The sequence below is a fragment of the Dendropsophus ebraccatus genome, chromosome 8 (assembly GCF_027789765.1).
Source record: "Dendropsophus ebraccatus isolate aDenEbr1 chromosome 8, aDenEbr1.pat, whole genome shotgun sequence".
In the NCBI taxonomy this organism is placed as follows: Eukaryota; Metazoa; Chordata; class Amphibia; order Anura; family Hylidae; genus Dendropsophus; species Dendropsophus ebraccatus.
The window spans coordinates 17,036,569-17,055,731 of record NC_091461.1 but is presented as its reverse complement, the minus strand read 5'-3'; the positions used below and the strand labels follow the sequence as shown (position 1 = coordinate 17,055,731).

At 46.0% G+C, this 19,163-nt stretch overlaps 2 protein-coding genes across 5 annotated transcripts in view; one reads left to right on the top strand and one right to left on the bottom strand.

Annotated features, from left to right (window-relative positions):
• Positions 1 to 19,163, top strand: part of LOC138798427 (C-type lectin domain family 7 member A-like) — a 468,314-nt gene that overhangs the window by 371,748 nt on the left and 77,403 nt on the right. The window lies entirely within an intron of this gene.
• LOC138799128 (early activation antigen CD69-like) overlaps positions 12,370 to 19,163 on the bottom strand; it is a 57,365-nt gene continuing 50,571 nt past the window's right edge. For 2 of the 4 annotated variants that reach the window (XM_069979939.1, XM_069979938.1), the window contains one exon: positions 12,370 to 15,395. In XM_069979939.1, coding sequence (XP_069836040.1) covers positions 15,269 to 15,395 — 127 coding nt within the window. In that variant the 3' untranslated portion in view covers positions 12,370 to 15,268. The remainder of the gene's footprint in view (positions 15,396 to 19,163) is intronic. The other 2 variants (XR_011364224.1, XR_011364223.1) reach the window with 2 other exon arrangements.

The window sequence follows — 19,163 nt, the reverse complement described above, 5'->3', positions numbered from 1 at the left end:
GTCTGCAAGAAGATGGATATGTCTAAAGAAAGCTGTAAGGATCTGACCATCAACATTACTGAGCATCGTTTTAAGATGATTTATGTAAGCGAGGTCTCTGCTGTAAATTTACGGACGGGTAAATTGCGGACATTTAATGTGATGTGGTAGACAACTGTCATTTTTTTTTTGTTTCATTTTTTAAAGCATTTAATGCCTCAAAATACAGTAAAGAAAATATGTTTGAACATTGTCTTATAGAGAAGTGTGTGGGGAAAATGGCATTGATTATCAGCATCCAGAGCGCTATAGGGGGCTATCAGCAGGTTAGATTTGTCTAACCTGCTGATAGTTACCCTTTAAGAAAAGGCCCTATTACACCAAGCCATAATCTGCCCAATTAGGCCAAAATGGCAGATTATCGCTCCGTATAAAAACGATTAGCTGAAGAAACGGTAATCGGCTGTTGAAAAATCATGGGCCGCTGAACTCACATTGCTACGTGTCATACGCAGACAACGACTGATTAATGTGTAAAAAAACTATTAAACCCCAGTGTTCTCCTAGCTTTTGCCCATTCCCCGCAGCTGTCAATAGAACTTCTGAGCCAGTCTCTGAAGTGACAGGCTGCTTAGCCAATCACTGGCCGAGATGGGACAGTGCCACAGCCAGTGGTTGGCTAAGCGGCCTGTCACTTCAAAAACTGGCTCAGAAGTTCCACCGGCAGCTGCGAGGAGCTGGCCAAAGCTAGAAGAACAGGTTTATTATAAGGTGTATTATTCTACATTTAAAGGCAAGGGCTGCACGGACATCACTAATGATATATATACAGCCCTTGCTGCACAATTATTGAGGCTTAGTAAGCAAACGCCGATTTAGCAGATCAGCATTAGCTTATACTGCTCAGTGGTCCATCTAATATGGCCCAAAGTCCTACTGAGTGTTCACCCTCCAGTTTTTCTTTTTTTTTTTTTTTTTTTTTTATAAGTGCTGAGGTTTCTCACTTAATAATTGATTTTTATGAAGCTACTGTAAAACTGTAAATCATTAAATAAAAACTTGCAAATAATAACCCTGCATTGCATCTGTACAACTAAGCATTAAAGAGATGAAGGCAAAGAGCATGACAGAGAGTGAAGACCACATGTGGAAATTAGGTTAATGATAGGTTGATATGCCTAGGCAGTTTCTAGTAGAAATGAGCGAAGCAGGATTCCCTGCTAATCGTGCTGTTAATTTGCTTTGGTTAGCGAAGCGAATTCCGTGTGATTTGTTAACAAATTCGATAAACACGATGGACGCACATGTTTTGTTACAGTATTGGCAGGGGAAAGGGATTATCCATAATCCCTTGCAGCCATCCAATCCCCTACAAACCCCACTGTTATGTCAACACCTCCCCTTCACCCTGTATAAAGTGTGTGATCCACTTCCCGGAGGTGGGCTGTTGGCTGTGTGTGCAGAGGAGAGAAGGATCACAGCAGGCATTTAGGGCAAAGCAGGGAGAAAAATAAAGAGAGATAGGAAGAGAGACGAGAGGATAGCAAAGTCCATTGTGGGTGGCTGTTGTGGATCAAGTTATACCAGTGTGTGGGAGAAGTGATCAGTGTCCATTAATTCCAGTGTGTGGGTGCTGTGAAGCCAGTGTCTATTCGAACCAGTCTGTGGGTGCTGTGAAGATAGTGTCCATTCAAACCAATGTGTGGGTGCTTTGAAGCCAGTCTCCTATGAATCCAGTATCTGGTTGCTGTAAAGACAGTGTCCATTCAAACCAGTCTATGGGTGCTGGAAAGCCATTGTTCATTCAAACCAGTGTGTGGGTGCTATAAGTCCAGTGTTCATTCAAACCATTATGTAGGAGCTGTAAAGCCAGTATCCATTCAAACCAGTCTGTGGGTGCTGTAAAGCCAGTATCCATTCAAACCATTCTGTGGTTGATGTAAAGCCAGTGTCCACTCAAACCAGTGCGTGGGTGCTATTAAGCCAGTGTACATTAAAACTAGTTTGTGGGTTCTATGAAGCCAGTGTCCATTCAAACCAGTCTGTGGGTGCAGTGAAGATAATGTGCAATAAGAGCAAAGATGATGCAGCACTCATCCAATACTGCAAATCGGTGTTTGTTTTCACATGCTCGTGGATACAAACAAGTAACATTAGGCTACAATCGCTTTGCGCTCTCACTGCGCTTCCTCTTGGCCCATACCCCCATGGCCCGAGAGAAAGCGCGGTGAGAGCGCAAAGTGATCGTAGCCTATTGTTACTTGTTTGTATCCACGAGCATGTGAAAACAAACACCGATTTGCAGTATTGGATGAGTGCTGCATCATCTTTGCTCTTATTGCATGTATCCAGAGACTTTTCTCAAGTGGGCTAAGCACCATCCAGTAGTGTCCTGTGGAAGGATAAGCCGACCAGCTGCCCCCAGTGGAGATTAAGCCGAGCACAGGCATGTGCGGAGGTTTGTCTTGCTGGATCTGCAGTGAAGATAATTTCCATTCAAACCAGTGTGTGGGTGCTTTGAAGCCAGTCTTCCGTGAATCCAGTCTGTGGTTGCTCTGTGGCCAAAAACATTTATCAGCCAGTCACGATGCATGTCAGTAAAATAGGACATGAATTCTAGTATTCCTTGGCACAGGGAATAAAAACCCCATGGCTATGGTAACAAGAAGGGAAATGTCCTCTTTGAGAAACATAGTCATGAAGATTTGTGCCTGGGTAAAAATGTTTTTGTGGCACGGGTCTCATGGTGCACTTTGTCAAGTCATTGAGCTGTTGTAGAAAATATATGCCTGTTTTGAAAATTGTTAAATTGGTCTACACCATGGCCAGTAAATATTTAAATGTGTGCCAATTAACTATGTGTAATTCCTAGTGGATTATGGCAAGACAGCATGGTCAGAGCGAACTGTGCCAGATGCAGCCAGATCAAAAATAGAACGGCATCCGATCAAAAATATTTAGGGGCAAGGGTCACTCCAAATAGGACTCAACTGGAATTTCAGTTGCTGCCGGAGGGAGACTTGAATGTGGGGCTGACTGGTTTCTTCCGTTATCTTTTGGTTCTTCTGACCCCGGCTTTTTACCCCATCTATCCTTGTTATCTGGCTCTCCTGACCTTTAGCTATCGTGACCTGACTTTTCTGTGGATTCTGATTCGGCCCCTTTGGCATCCCTAGTGAGACGTTGACCAGAGATGACACCAGTTGGTGTTTATAACACTTGCCCATTTAACTCCTCCTCCTCACCTTCCTCCTCCACCACCATTTCGTCCCTCTCCAGGTTCAAGTTCAAACGATAGACCGTAGCAGTGCTCCTCTCGGCAATGATGTTCCTCAAAGCCGTCTCTATGACGGGAAGCAGGGGGATGATGCCACTTACACTGTAATTGTTGCGGCTGACCAACAGAGTAAATACCTTAAACAGTGCAAGAAATCACATCATCTGCCAATGAGTGTTCTGGAATTTGCAGTTCTGTGTGATCCTGCCAGAATGCGTGATAAGGAAGCCAGAGACCACCGATCTTGGTGGGTACAGCCGATCCAACGTGTGGAGAAGCGAGTTCCATGAGCGTCGACACATGGCATATCCGCCGATGTTGTTACAGTCCTGGCAGAGGGCGTTATGTGCCACTTTCCAATGGCTGAAGTGGCTAAAAGTTTTCCTTGCCATCCTCAGGAGTCCATGGAAGGACAGCCTGACAGTGCAGAGCTTGGCAGCACTGATACACCACTGAAATAGGGTCTGTTTTAGCGCAATGACCAGACAAGGTGGTGGAGGCAGATGATGAGGTCTCTGGATGATGTCCACACAGAAATCTAGGAGGACATAGAGGTGGGACCTCCATTTCTTGCTGCTGGCAATGCAGCTTTCCTGGATGGACTGTTGTCCAGTGTGCAGTCACGGACATATACTGCCCCTGGCCATAGCTTGAACTCTAGGGGGGACATTTATGAAGCTTGCGCCCGAAGCGTAGGCCAGGGAGAATGTGCACATTCTCCCCTTCTCCCTGGTGTATGCATGCTGTACACCTCGCTTACCCGATGGGTGGGCTGGAATAGCTTTGGGGGGCATGACAAGGCAGGGAGGAGGCATGGCCTCCTCCCGTGCCTCATTTATGTGCCTCATTTATCATGATGCTCGCAGGCGTAAATCATGATCCAAATCTACACTTGCTGAAAGCGCAGGTTTGGGTGCCCGGCCGGCCGGATTCACTAAGAGGCGTGTGTCTCTTAGTGAATGCTGCCGGGGGAAAGGGGGTGGGGCCTAATATAAGTCTTCATAAATCCCCCCCTATGGCTTCCAACCAAGGCTGCATAATCCTGACCTGCAGAGATGGGGCTGCGCGATGGTATTTGCAGCCGTTGTTTGCAGGAAAAAAGTGGCATGGTGACCATGGTTCTTCCAAGCAATGGTGTGGTGGTGTTCCATGTGTTGAAGCATAGAAGCAGTACCTGGGTTTGAACCCAAACCCTACCCACTTTATGGTCACAGATGCTGCAGATAGTATCATCTTTTCTGCCGCCAACATGGAAAAACTGCCACACTACAGATCGCAGCGGATGGTTCTTTGTAGTAGGCGCACTGGTAGACTGTTGTTGAGTCCCTTTTTATCCCTTGAGTGCCTTTGCCTTCCTGAACAAGTCTGGCAACTAGCTGACACTGTATTGGTCCCCTTTTGACCGACGAGCTGTGGATGGGACCTGACGCTGGCTCAATGAAACAAATACATCATCATACCTTGATAATAACGATGCGGGGATCGAGACTCCACGTGTGGTCTGCGACATTATCATCGTATTTCGAGACAGTTATGCTCTCCTAATCTCTCTTCTTTCAGTGGCATGCTGTCCTGACTGCTTTGTGGCCTAGAAACCCCTGGAGTCTCAATGCTACATTCCAATCGCTGACCTTCGGGACTTTCCTCCAAAATATCTTCAGAGTTCATCGGCTGAGACTAAGTGCTAGGCTTAACAGAAGCTCTTTTGTTGTTTAAGAGATAAAAAAGGAAGAATCGGGGGAAAAAAGAGAAAGTCAGGGAGATAAAAAAAAGGCAATCTAGGAGACAAAAAGTGAGTCGGGGAGAAAAAAAAGGAAGAGTCTAGGTGAAAAAAAAAGAGAGTCAAGGAGAAAAAGAGAGTCCACTAGAAAAAAAGATAGTCGGTGAAGAAAGGAAGAGTAGTTAAAAAAAGAGAGAGTCAGGAAGAGAAAAAAGAGTCTGGGAGAAAAAAGAGAGTCAGAGAAAAAAAGGTCGGAGGGCAAAAAAGGATAGTCGGGAAGAAAAAAGGAGAGTCAGGAAGAAAAAAGGGAGAGTCCGGGAGAAAAGAGTCAAAGAAAAAAGGCAATGTAGTTGAAAAAAGAGAGTCTGAGAAAAAAGGCAGAGTTGGTGGGGGAAAAAGTCAGGGAGAAAAAATTTGCGCTTGTAAGAAAAAAAAAGTCATTAAAAAAAGGAAGAGTCACTGAAAAAAGTCAGGGAAAGCCAAAGTTTTAAAAGCTTTATTAGGTACAAGGGATACATAGAGGAAACTGTGAGGAAAAGAGTACTAGACTCTGTGTAGCTTGGAAAATGCTGCAATCACTTTGTGTGTCTGTACAAGGTGTCCAGTGCTGTCCACAGATCTCCTGGGTGATTTTAACCCTTTGATTCACCAGTCAGGTCACATTCCCAGTCCTTTTCATCAAATTGTTTTTGGCAGTATAATATCCATGTAATAATATTTGACAAAGTATGCAAAGTGTTGTGAAAACAAATACATTTTGGCCATCGAATATATAGTGTCCCTAGGTACAGGCCCCTAGGTTCTGTTGCACCTGAGTAAGGTACCTCTCTCGAGGTACACACGTGGGATGAGGTGTTTGCTGTACTTGGTGTTTTTTCCACTAGGTATTACTACTGTGTTCATGTGTAACCTGTCTTTGGGCACAGCTGTCTTCCAGGGGTTAACTATTGTATGTCACATGTTGCCTTTTGTCCACTCACAGGTGCACATGCTTTCCTTACATTCTCTAACCTATCTTTTTTTACTCTCTTCTCTGCACACACAGCCCAACAATCACAGCAAGGGTTAGATAGATCCCTGTGGTTAGTGCCCCAGGCCTTGTTATCTGGGTTGAGTAGACTCCTGAGTCTTCCTAGTTGTCCTGCACTGTGCAGTGGAATATGTAAACGTTCCGTACCTTTGTTCTACTGGGGTCAGTTCCTATTACTCTGAAGCTAAAGGCCTTGCACGGTTTAGAGAGGTTTACGGTGTGGGCAAGGTGATCCCTGTTAGATTTCTTTTTTTTTTTTTTGCAAAAGCTTAGCACTGCATAGACGAGAACTCACTAACTCCTCCCATCAGGAACTAGGTCCTAACCACAGGGATCTATCTAACCCTTGCTGTGATTGTTGGGCTGTGTGTGCAGAGAAGAGAGTAAAAAAAGATAGGTTAGAGAATGTAAGGAAAGCATGTGCACCTGTGAGTGGACAAAAGGCAACATGTGACATACAATAGTTAACCCCTGGAAGACAGCTGTGCCCAAAGACAGGTTACACATGAACACAGTAGTAATACCTAGTGGAAAAAACACCAAGTACAGCAAACACCTCATCCCACGTGTGTACCTCGAGAGAGGTACCTTACTCAGGTGCAACAGAACCTAGGGGCCTGTACCGGGACACTATATATTCGATGGCCAAAATGTATTTGTTTTCACAACACTTTGCATACTTTGTCAAATATTATTACATGGGTATTATACTGCCAAAAACAATTTGATGAAAAGGACTGGGAATGTGACCTGACTGGTGAATCAAAGGGTTAAAATCACCCAGGAGATCTGTGGACAGCACTGGACACCTTGTACAGACACACAAAGTGATTGCAGCATTTTCCAAGCTACACAGAGTCTAGTACTCTTTTCCTCACAGTTTCCTCTATGTATCCCTTGTACCTAATAAAGCTTTTAAAACTTTGGCTTTCCCTGACTTTTTTCAGTGACTCTCCCTTTTTTTAATGACTTTTTTTTTCTTACAAGCGCTAATTTTTTCTCCCTGACTTTTTCCCCCACCAACTCTGCCTTTTTTCTCAGACTCTCTTTTTTCAACTACATTGCCTTTTTTCTTTGACTCTTTTCTCCCGGACTCTCCCTTTTTTCTTCCTGACTCTCCTTTTTTCTTCCCGACTCTCCTTTTTTGCCCTCCGACCTTTTTTTCTCTGACTCTCTTTTTTCTCCCAGACTCTTTTTTCTCTTCCTGACTCTCTCTTTTTTTAACTACTCTTCCTTTCTTCACCGACTATCTTTTTTTCTAGTGGACTCTCTTTTTCTCCTTGACTCTCTTTTTTTTTCACCTAGACTCTTCCTTTTTTTTCTCCCCGACTCACTTTTTGTCTCCTAGATTGCCTTTTTTTTATCTCCCTGACTTTCTCTTTTTTCCCCCGATTCTTCCTTTTTTATCTCTTAAACAACAAAAGAGCTTCTGTTAAGCCTAGCACTTAGTCTCAGCCGATGAACTCTGAAGATATTTTGGAGGAAAGTCCCGAAGGTCAGCGATTGGAATGTAGCATTGAGACTCCAGGGGTTTCTAGGCCACAAAGCAGTCAGGACAGCATGCCACTGAAAGAAGAGAGATTAGGAGAGCATAACTGTCTCGAAATACGATGATAATGTCGCAGACCACACGTGGAGTCTCGATCCCCGCATCGTTATTATCAAGGTATGATGATGTATTTGTTTCATTGAGCCAGCGTCAGGTCCCATCCACAGCTCGTCGGTCAAAAGGGGACCAATACAGTGTCAGCTAGTTGCCAGACTTGTTCAGGAAGGCAAAGGCACTCAAGGGATAAAAAGGGACTCAACAACAGTCTACCAGTGCGCCTACTACAAAGAACCATCCGCTGCGATCTGTAGTGTGGCAGTTTTTCCATGTTGGCGGCAGAAAAGATGATACTATCTGCAGCATCTGTGACCATAAAGTGGGTAGGGTTTGGGTTCAAACCCAGGTACTGCTTCTATGCTTCAACACATGGAACACCACCACACCATTGCTTGGAAGAACCATGGTCACCATGCCACTTTTTTCCTGCAAACAACGGCTGCAAATACCATCGCGCAGCCCCATCTCTGCAGGTCAGGATTATGCAGCCTTGGTTGGAAGCCATAGGGGGGGATTTATGAAGACTTATATTAGGCCCCACCCCCTTTCCCCCGGCAGCATTCACTAAGAGACACACGCCTCTTAGTGAATCCGGCCGGCCGGGCACCCAAACCTGCGCTTTCAGCAAGTGTAGATTTGGATCATGATTTACGCCTGCGAGCATCATGATAAATGAGGCACATAAATGAGGCACGGGAGGAGGCCATGCCTCCTCCCTGCCTTGTCATGCCCCCCAAAGCTATTCCAGCCCACCCATCGGGTAAGCGAGGTGTACAGCATGCATACACCAGGGAGAAGGGGAGAATGTGCACATTCTCCCTGGCCTACGCTCCGGGCGCAAGCTTCATAAATGTCCCCCCTAGAGTTCAAGCTATGGCCAGGGGCAGTATATGTCCGTGACTGCACACTGGACAACAGTCCATCCAGGAAAGCTGCATTGCCAGCAGCAAGAAATGGAGGTCCCACCTCTATGTCCTCCTAGATTTCTGTGTGGACATCATCCAGAGACCTCATCATCTGCCTCCACCACCTTGTCTGGTCATTGCGCTAAAACAGACCCTATTTCAGTGGTGTATCAGTGCTGCCAAGCTCTGCACTGTCAGGCTGTCCTTCCATGGACTCGTGAGGATGGCAAGGAAAACTTTTAGCCACTTCAGCCATTGGAAAGTGGCACATAACGCCCTCTGCCAGGACTGTAACAACATCGGCGGATATGCCATGTGTCGACGCTCATGGAACTCGCTTCTCCACACGTTGGATCGGCTGTACCCACCAAGATCGGTGGTCTCTGGCTTCCTTATCACGCATTCTGGCAGGATCACACAGAACTGCAAATTCCAGAACACTCATTGGCAGATGATGTGATTTCTTGCACTGTTTAAGGTATTTACTCTGTTGGTCAGCCGCAACAATTACAGTGTAAGTGGCATCATCCCCCTGCTTCCCGTCATAGAGACGGCTTTGAGGAACATCATTGCCGAGAGGAGCACTGCTACGGTCTACCGTTTGAACTTGAACCTGGAGAGGGACGAAATAATGGTGGTTGAGGAAGGTGAGGAGGAGGAGTTAAATGGGCAAGTGTTATAAACACCAACTGGTGTCATCTCTGGTCAACGTCTCACTAGGGATGCCAAAGGGGCCAAATCAGAATCCACAGAAAAGTCAGGTCACGATAGCTAAAGGTCAGGAGAGCCAGATAACAAGGATAGTTGGGGTAAAAAGCCGGGGTCAGAAGAACCAAAAGATAACGGAAGAAACCAGTTTATATTCTCTTCTTCTACACAATTTTACGGCAGAGTACATTTCTACATTGGGTAGGACTCCTCTGGCAACTCCTCTCCTCTCTCTACTCCAGAACACCTCCTTACTACAAGCAACTGATGTATACCTCAACTACTAGCTCCAGAGTTATCACAAGATTGTAACTACTGTATTGCACTGGATTGTAATGTTGCTACCAGTGTTCGTTAATACTGCAGTACGGTTACTGCCAGTAACTGTTCAATATTGCTAAAGCACTGGACTCTGGTGTGTCTCTTCCGCACCTGTACACACATCCAAACACTTGTCTTAATTCTCATTAACTCCAGGCTACCGTGACAAGTGCCCAAGTGACCCAAGACCCACTCAGCTACCATACCAACATAACAGCTGACCGAGAGGGTGTTGACGCCAAGCAAACACTCCCTGCACCTCACCGCACACACACACATATAAGGCCAATAAAGTGGAACAAAACAGAATGTATATTCATAAACTAATGTAAACTTATCTCTCCCGTGATCAAGGACACCTGGGGCTTAAAGCTTGGAAAAAGAGTATCTAGGCTGATTAGGTCATAGCTTCATTATAAATTTTCATGACTAGCCATAACAAGGACTTCAAAGAGAACGCCAAGCTGATATGTATGGTGTACCTCAAGCATGAACAAAAAAAAATCCTAAGGGCCCTATTACACCAACAGGTTATTTGACAGATTTTTTTAAGGCAATGCCAGGAATGGATTTGAAAAGAGGAGAAATCTCAGTCTTTCCTTTTATGCTTCTTCCTTCTCCTCTCTTCAGTACTTTCCCCTCCAATATGAGGTTAGACCCAGTCACACCTATATAAGTCAATTAGTTACTGGTGGGAGGGTCTTCCTTAGTGGATGGTGGAGAGAGATAGACACAGACACAGCTACAGATTTTCCTTTGTGAGAGAGTTTAAGCAAAAGATACACTGCTAAACCCAACAGTGGGGTAACTGTCACCTGGGTCAACCTTGCCTATACCTGGGATCCTTCTTTCTAAGTTAGGACAATCTATAGTCAAGGGATTAATCCTCAGTAGGACAAAAGGCCTAAGGTGAGGTGTCCTACTGGTATCTGCTTCACCTCCTTGGGTAATCTAGAGGAGTAAGCTTTGCCCAGTTCTTCAAGCCTGGGACTTGTGCTAGCCAACCTGACACCTGTCTCTTGACTGGTTTGGCAAAAGGCAGTCTTCTATTCAGTTTAGCAGTGAGTACAAGGATTTCTACAAAACCACTAAGTCACACCATCCTCGCAGAGTACTGTACTGTACTAACTAGACAAGGTCCTGAAGACAGCCTACAGCACCTTTTAGTCAGGCATATGTCTTCAACCTTCTATTCTAAGGCTCTACCTCAAGCACACCCTTCATCTATACCTGCACCTAGCGAGCTGTTCACTTTTACCAACCTGTATTGCACTGAAGTTTGCAAGTAAAGCTGTTCCTTGTTTAAGTGCTGGACTTTGTGCTAATTTTTCTTGCTGCACCTGCACCACACCATTCCTGGCCACTGTGACAAGTGCCCCAAAGAAACATTTCCAGCACCTCAGGCCACGGCAAGAACAGTGGTATTGCCACTGATTTCATCCACAAAAAAAACAGAACGTGAGGACAGCATCTCTTCAATACAAAAGATTCTTTACTTTGTTCTGGCAATTGCATGCAAAAAAACAACATTTCGGCTTTGAGAAAGTAAGCCTTTCTCAAGTATTTTTTCTTTCTAGGATAAACCCTTTAATCTTCTATTGACTGTCCAATAAGATATGTGTGTAAAAGACATTCACTGATGGGACTGATGGAGATGCGCAAGGTGCGGAATCTGCTGCAGGTAATCTGCCCGGATTCCTCAGTGTGCACATACCCTTACACTGGATATACTATTGATGACTTGTTTTTTTTTTACATAGCTTTTCTAGTGTTTTACTAAGGGGGCTGATATAAACTACTATTAGGGCAGGGGCTTTGACATATTTATTTATTTATTTTTACATTTTTAGGCTATATTCATACTACGTACGATTCCGGCCGCATTTCGTACGCCGCCATACATGTGCGGCTGAAATACGACCGTGGGAAAAATCGTCATGCGGCCAGATGCGTACGAACCGCGAACATACGTCCGTAGCACAGTTATGCTTCCCTAGCTTGTTTCGAAGCGATCTGAAACAGGTCATTTACTTGGAAATCTTCGCCCAGCCCAATAAAACACACAGAACCTTTTGGATCAAAAAATCAAGTTCAATTTGGCTGAAATAAGTACTCCGTACAGGACCACATAGAAATACACGGCCGTGAGTTGGAACATTTCCGTCCTCAAACAATGGTCATGTTCATGTTTTTGTATACGATCCGGCCGTAAGTTCATACGTAGTGTGCATTGTGTGGGCGTATATCGTATACTTTCAAGCCAACGCATCAACCTCAAAACTACGTGCGTATATTCGCGGTTTGCACTACGGACGGAATTGTACGTAGTGTGAACATAGCCTTAAAGTCCCCCTGGGAGACTATTATATGCAATCATTGAATTGCATACACTGATCGTGCTATGCCAGCTCTCTTCTCATAGAGCATGCCTCTAGTGGACTATATGAAAAGAACACCAAATACAGGACTATCCGATCCAGGATTATTAGGATTCCCGCACACTTCGGAGGTCCTGATCATTAAGGGACACTTAACCTTAAATGCCTTTAAGGGGTTTATGGCGGCCTATCCTTGCGAGTGAGGACCTGGCTGCTGATAGAAGCCGGTTTTCACCCACTATAAAGAGCTTCATAGCACTATACACTGGAAGGGCGTGCATGTACGCCCTTGGTCGGGAAAGCCCAAATATCGAGGGTGTACTTGTATACCTTTGGTCATTGAGGGGTTAATTTAAATACAATTTTCTTAAACTGGAGTTCCCCTTTAAGTAAGTGCAGCAGTAGCCAGATCACCTGGAGATGAAAGAATGAGCCAGGAAAGAGATGTAGTTCAAAATATTACTTTACTTGTAACAAATTATTCAACCACAGATGGAGACATGGTTCCTTAGCAGGTTTCTGTTTCAGCAGTAGGTATTCTAAACTAGTTCCTGGGGTAATGGAAATCATGCTGGTTGGCTTGTAGTGGTAGAAGTTGTCTGAGTTGTGTAAATGATTATCTTTCTAGACTAGGAGACATATCATGCTGATCCCCCTTCAAAGACCGCAAAAGAAAGATTCCTTCAGACCAAGCTAAAGTTGGTACACTGGGCAGCTACCGATGATTCACATAGACACCAGACCTAGGGCACGCCATGACATCTAATTCCTTAATGCTCTTTGGGCTCATTCTTTGTTATTCTTGCTTCAAACTACATCATACTCAACCCAACACAGGATTTGCAGTGCTTTATAGTTCTCCCTATTCCTAAAACTAAACCTTGCTAAGACTGAGCTTCTTGTATTCCCTCCCTCTGCTAACCGACCTCCACCTGACATCTCCATCTCTGTCTGTGGTGCGACCATAACCCCTACACAGTAAGCCCGCTGCCTTGGGGTTATGATTGACTCGGATCTCTCCTTCACTCCTCACATTCAATCTCTTTCACGTTCCTGTCACCTGCATCTAAAAACATCTCTAAAATCCGTCCCTTCCTTACTGCGCTTACACGGAATGATTATCGTTCGAATTTTCGCAATAAGGATCACATTTGAGCGATAATCGTTCCATGTAAACACAGCAAACGATCAAGCAACGAGCGAAAAATCTTTCATTTTGATCTTTCAACATGTTCTCAAATCGTCGTTCATAGTTCGCTAAAAATTCGCAGATCGCTTCGTGTAAACAGTCTTTCAAAGATTGACTCTATGTAAAAGATGGGCTTAAGTGATCTTAAAAACTATCGCAATAACGATTTTTCTTACGAATTTTCTAACAATTTATTAGTCTAAACGCTGATCATTATAAAAACCAAATTGTTGCGTCAAAATCGTTAAACGGTCGATTGGGCGAATTATCGCTTTGTGTAAACCCAGCATTACTCTAAACTCTCCCCCCTCCACTCTATTCTTAATGCAGCAGCCAGGATAATCTTCTTGTCTACACCAATGCCTTCCCCCTGTGCCAGTCACTACACTGATGCCTCCCCCTGTGCCAGTCACTACACTGATGCCTCCTGTGCCAGTTACTACACTGATGCCTCCTTCTGTGCCAGTTACTACACTGATGCCTCCCCCTGTGCCAGTAACTACACTGATGCCTCCCCCTGTGCTAGTTACTACATTGATACCTCCCTCCTGTGCCAGTAACTACACTGATGCCTCCCTCTGTGCCAGTAACTACACTGATGCCTCCCCCTGTGCCAGTAACTACACTGATGCCTCCCCCTGTGCTAGTTACTACATTGATACCTCCCTCCTGTGCCAGTAACTACACTGATGCCTCCCTCTGTGCCAGTAACTACACTGATGCCTCCCTCTGTGCCAGTAACTACACTGATGCCTCCCCCTGAGCCAGTCACTACACTGATGCCTCCCCCTGTGCCAGTAACTACACTGATGCCTCCCTCTGTGCTAGTTACTACACTGATACCTCCCTCCTGTGCCAGTAACTACACTGATGCCTCCCCCTGTGCCAGTCACTACACTGATTCCTCTGCTCTGTGCCAGTCACTACACTAATGCCTCCCTCTGTGCCAGTCACTACACTGATTCCTCTGCTCTGTGCCAGTCACTACACTGATGCCTCCCTCTGTGCCAGTCACTACACTGATTCCTCTGCTCTGTGCCAGTCACTACACTGATGCCTCCCCCTGTGCCAGTCACTACACTGATTTCTCTGCTCTGTGCCAGTCACTACACTGATACCTCCCTCTGTGCCAGTCACTACACTGATGCCTCCCCCTGTGCCAGTTACTACACTGATGCCTCCCTCTGTGCTAGTTACTACACTGATACCTCCCCCCTGTGCCAGTCACTACACTGATGCCTCCCTCTGTGCCAGTCACTACACTGATGCCTCCCCCTGTGCCAGTAACTACACTGATGCCTCCCTCTGTGCTAGTTACTACACTGATACCTCCCTCCTGTGCCAGTAACTACACTGATGCCTCCCCCTGTGCCAGTCACTACACTGATTCCTCTGCTCTGTGCCAGTCACTACACTAATGCCTCCCCCCTGTGCCAGTCACTACACTGATGCCTCCCCCCGTTCCAGTCACTACACTAATGCCTCCCCCTGTGCCAGTCACTACACTGATTCCTGTGCTCTGTGCCAGTCACTACACTGATACCTCCCCCTGTGCCAGTCACTACACTGGCTCCCCCTGTGCTTTTTGTCTCCAACCTCTCCTCATAGTCTAGGCCCTCACTCCTCTTGCTTGGCTTGGTTATTACATATGTATGTCTGTAATGTCTGTTTTTTGTCTATGTATGTACCCCAGAATTGTAAAGTGCTGTGGAATCTGTTGGCGCTATATAAATAAAAATTATTATTATTACTTGTCGCTGTCATCACTTTGATATTGTAGAGTATGGTCCCTTATGAACACCCTACAAGACTAAAATGCCTACAACTCCAAAATATCGCACAATACAAAAAGGAAGGGACGGTTGAATGGCTCTGAAGACTCCCACCAGGATGATTGCCGCCCAGGACCCCAGATAACTAGACACCCTTAGCCACTCTCCAGCCCTAAGTATGTGTCTGGCTCAACCTCCAAACTCCAGTCATACGGGCCTGTGCTTAGGCCTGCTGCCACATTCTGTTCCTCCATTTCAGAAAACTTTACATAGGTCAACAAACAAATATAAGAAACTTTGTAATATATCTCCGACAGCAATGCTTCCTTCTCCAGTTATCCAGCTTCTTCCAGTGCTGCAGCCCCTGGAACTGTGTTGGAATACTAATATATTCTCTCTTTTTTCTTCTGGCATATTCCTTTATATTTAGCAATTTCTTCACTTCTAACATCATCAGAATTCAGAAACACATAGTCAACGCTTTCATTTAACGCTCTTTTAACTTGGAATCTGGAAAAGAAGACAGTTTGAATTAGCGCATTTTATCACATTCATCACTGTATGCTATCATAATTTCTATTTTTATTGTAAACTGCTTGGTGATGTTATAAAGTGAAGCTCACTGTGTAGCTATCTTATTGTTAAAGGAGACCTGTCACCCCCCCGTGTTGGGGTGACAGGCTCCCGACCCCCCGCTATCACCGGACGCGCCGTCTTCTGACCAGGATATCTATGTTTCGGGACCAGCTCCGGCAACGGGACTCAGCGAGATGAGGTCAGTATAAGGGGATCTAGCTGGGGGTCAGGAACCTGTCACCCCGGTACGGGGGGTGACAGGTCCTCTTTAACATCTAAAATTATTTTGGACACGGATTTATGAAAGGGTGTAAATATACATCTGGTGTAAACTGCCTGCAGCAACCAATCACAGCTCCCCTTATTTTCTACCAGAGCTGAAAGCTGCTTTGTAATGATGCCTTTAATTTTAGCATATGTACAGCAAAACAAAAATATATTATTTGTAGGGTGAAACTGGTTTTCAATTGAATCGCACGGACAGGTTCGGTGCACATGGGATTTATGTAGAGGCAGTGCGCCTCTACCTAAATCCTCTGAGCTCTGGAGCTGCGGGGACATTTGTAAGCCTGGTATAAAAAAAACGGACATTGATAAACTGAAAAACTCCGTTGTGTGCAGTGGTGAATGGGGATGCACCCATGTGCGCCCACATCCGAATTCACCAGAAGTAAAGATCATCCCGCTGGGATGATCTTCAGTAACACCGGCCGTTCTGTGATCTGGGTCATAGAACGGCCGGTGTTACACATAGTGTGAACATGGCCGTATACTAAAAACAGCAATTTTTTTTTACTTATTTATTTATTTTTTTTACAACTATTGCAAGGACCAACAAAGGAAGGGGGGAGCACTTCTGGACCTAATTTTATCCAATAGGCCGGACAGATTATCAAAGGTAGAGGTAGGGGGTCACCTAGGTAATAGTGACCACAACATAATAAGTTTTCATTTATAATTTAATAAAATACTAAGGAGAGGGGCTACAAAAACATTACATTTCAGGAAGACTAATTTCCATCAAATAAGAGAGGACCTTGGGGACGTGGGACAATGCCTTCAGAAATAAAAGTGCACAAGAGAAATGGGACACATTTAGCAGCATCCTGGGTAGATCTTGTGAATGACCAGGGGCGGTCTTGGCATTTCTGGGGCCCCAAGCGAAGTTATGTCTATTCCCCCCCCCCCCTCAACACGCGTTCCAAAACAATAGACCGCTGTGTGTTGCCCCCAGTAGTATATACCCCTTGTGCGCTACTGTCAGTAATATATATTCCTTGTGTGCTGCCCCCAATAGTATATACCCCTTGTGTCCTGCCCCCAGTAGTATATACCCCTTGTTTGCTTCCCCCAGTAGTATATAGACTCCTGTGTGTTCCCCCAGTTATATATAGCCCCCTTGTGTGCTCCCCAGAAGTATATAGACCTCCTGTGTGCTGCCCCAGTTGTATATAGACCCCCTGTGTGCTGCCCCCAGTTGTATATACCCCCTGTGTGCTCCCCCACTAGTACATAGGCCCCCTGTGTGCTCCCTCAAGGGTATTTAGCCCCCCTGTGTGCTCCCCCAGAAGTATATAGACCTCCTGTGTGCTGCCCCACTTGGATATAGACCTCCTGTGTGCTCCCCCACTTGAATATAGACCCCTGTGTGCTCCTCCAGTAGTATATAAACCCCCTGTGTGGTTCCCCCAGTAGTATATAGACCCCCTGTGTGCCCCACCAGTATTATATAAGCCCCCTGTGTGCTGCCCCCAGTTGTATATACCCCCTGTGTGCTCCCCCACTAGTATATAGGCCCCCTGTGTGCTCCCTCAGGGGTATTTAGCCCCCCTGTGTGCTCCCCCACTTGGATATAGACCTCCTGTGTTCTCCCCCAATATTATATAGACCCCTTGTGTGCTGCCCCAGTAGTATATAGACCCCCTGTGTGCCCCACTAGTATTATATAAACCCCCTGTGTGCTGCCCCCAGTTGTATATACCCCCTGTGTGCTCCCCCACTAGTATATAGGCCCCCTGTGTGCTCCCTCAGGGGTATTTAGCCCCCCTGTGTGGTTCCCCCAGTAGTATATAGACCCCCTGTGTGCCCCACAAGTATTATATAGACCCCTTGTGTGCTGCCCCAGTAGAATACAGACCCCTGTGTGCTCCCCCAGTTATATATAGACCACCTGTGTGCCTCACAAGTAGTATACAGACCCCCTGTAGGTTCCCCCAGTAGTATATAGACCCCCTGTGTGCTCTCCCACTTGGATATAGACCTCCTGTGTGCTCTCCAAGTTGTATATAGACCCCATTCTGTTGCCCCAAGTAGTATATAGACCCCCTGTGTGCTGCCCCCAGTAGTATATAGACCCCTTTGTGAAGCCCCAGTAGTCTATAGCCCCCCTGTGTGCTCCCCCTGTTATATAGCTCCCCTGTGTGCTCCCCCCATTTATATAGACCCCCGATGTGCGCTCCCCCAGTTAAACAGACCCCTGTGTGCTCCCTCTCCCATATAGTATATAATACAATAAAACAAACACTTATACTCACCTGGGTCTGGGCGTCTCCTCTTCTCTTCACTCTTGTGGCCGCAGGAAGGGTTTTCCCTGCGATCACAAGAGGCCGCACTCCCCTTGTCCTGGCGCCGATGCTCCAGTGATGTCACTGGAGTGCCAACACCACAAGGACAAAGCTGCCACTTGTGACCGCAGGGAAAACCCTTCCTGCGGCCACAAGAGTGACTGACAGGAAGGAAGCCAATGTCTCCCGCCCTGTCAGTGCTGCTGCATGTAACTATGAGCGCTCATTACGAGTGCTCATAGTTACAGTTCAGATGGCAGCAGCAAGCGGGGCAGCGGCTCTGTCCAGCGGTCTTGAGCACAAGAGCGGGGCGTGGGGGCCCCCCTAGATGTTGGGGGCCCCAAGCGATCGCTTGGGGTGCTTGGTGCCAAAGACCGGCACTGTGAATGACACATACCAATTGGGAATAAAAGTAGTAGAAATAGAAGAAAACCAATGTGGTTTACTACATCTGTTAAGGATGCAATAAATGATTAAAAAAAACAAAAAAAAACAACAAGCATTCAGACTACTAAAACAAGGGGCCCATCCCTCAGCCCTCTCGGGCACCTCACCAGCCCTGGCTCCTGTCTTCCCCGGCTCCGTGTCTTGGTCCGACGTGCGTGGCCCCGTCTCATAGGGCACATGCACTGGGTGTCTCAGATTTAAAGGGACAGTGTGTCCCTAATTGAAACCTATCACCTCCCCTATAAAGCTGCACCTGTTCTGACATTCCCCATTGGAGCCTCTGCATGCTTCCCATAAGTGTGTGGTCCCAGATCGCCTATGATACCTGCCCGTGATTGCTGCCGTTCCTGGTTCCAGCTATCTGTGGTTCCTGCCTGTGACTGCTATTCGAGTTCAAGAGATGAGTCCTGCTGTGTTCCTGCCTGCCTATCAAGTCTCCAGCTGCACCTCACCGGCCTTTGCAGCAACTCCAATCCAGCCTTTCAGTGGGCACTGGTGAAAACCAGCAACCCCTTAGACTTTGTCCCTTGGTGCGGCTTACACCATCACCAGCAGAGGTACAGCAGATCCACGACTCCGTTTGTTACAGAATGTCTGTTATGCGTCCTGATATACATCCATTTATTATATTTCTTTTTTTTTCCTTCCCTCTCTTTCTCTTTAGTTCTTTCCCTTTTATTTTTACTATACT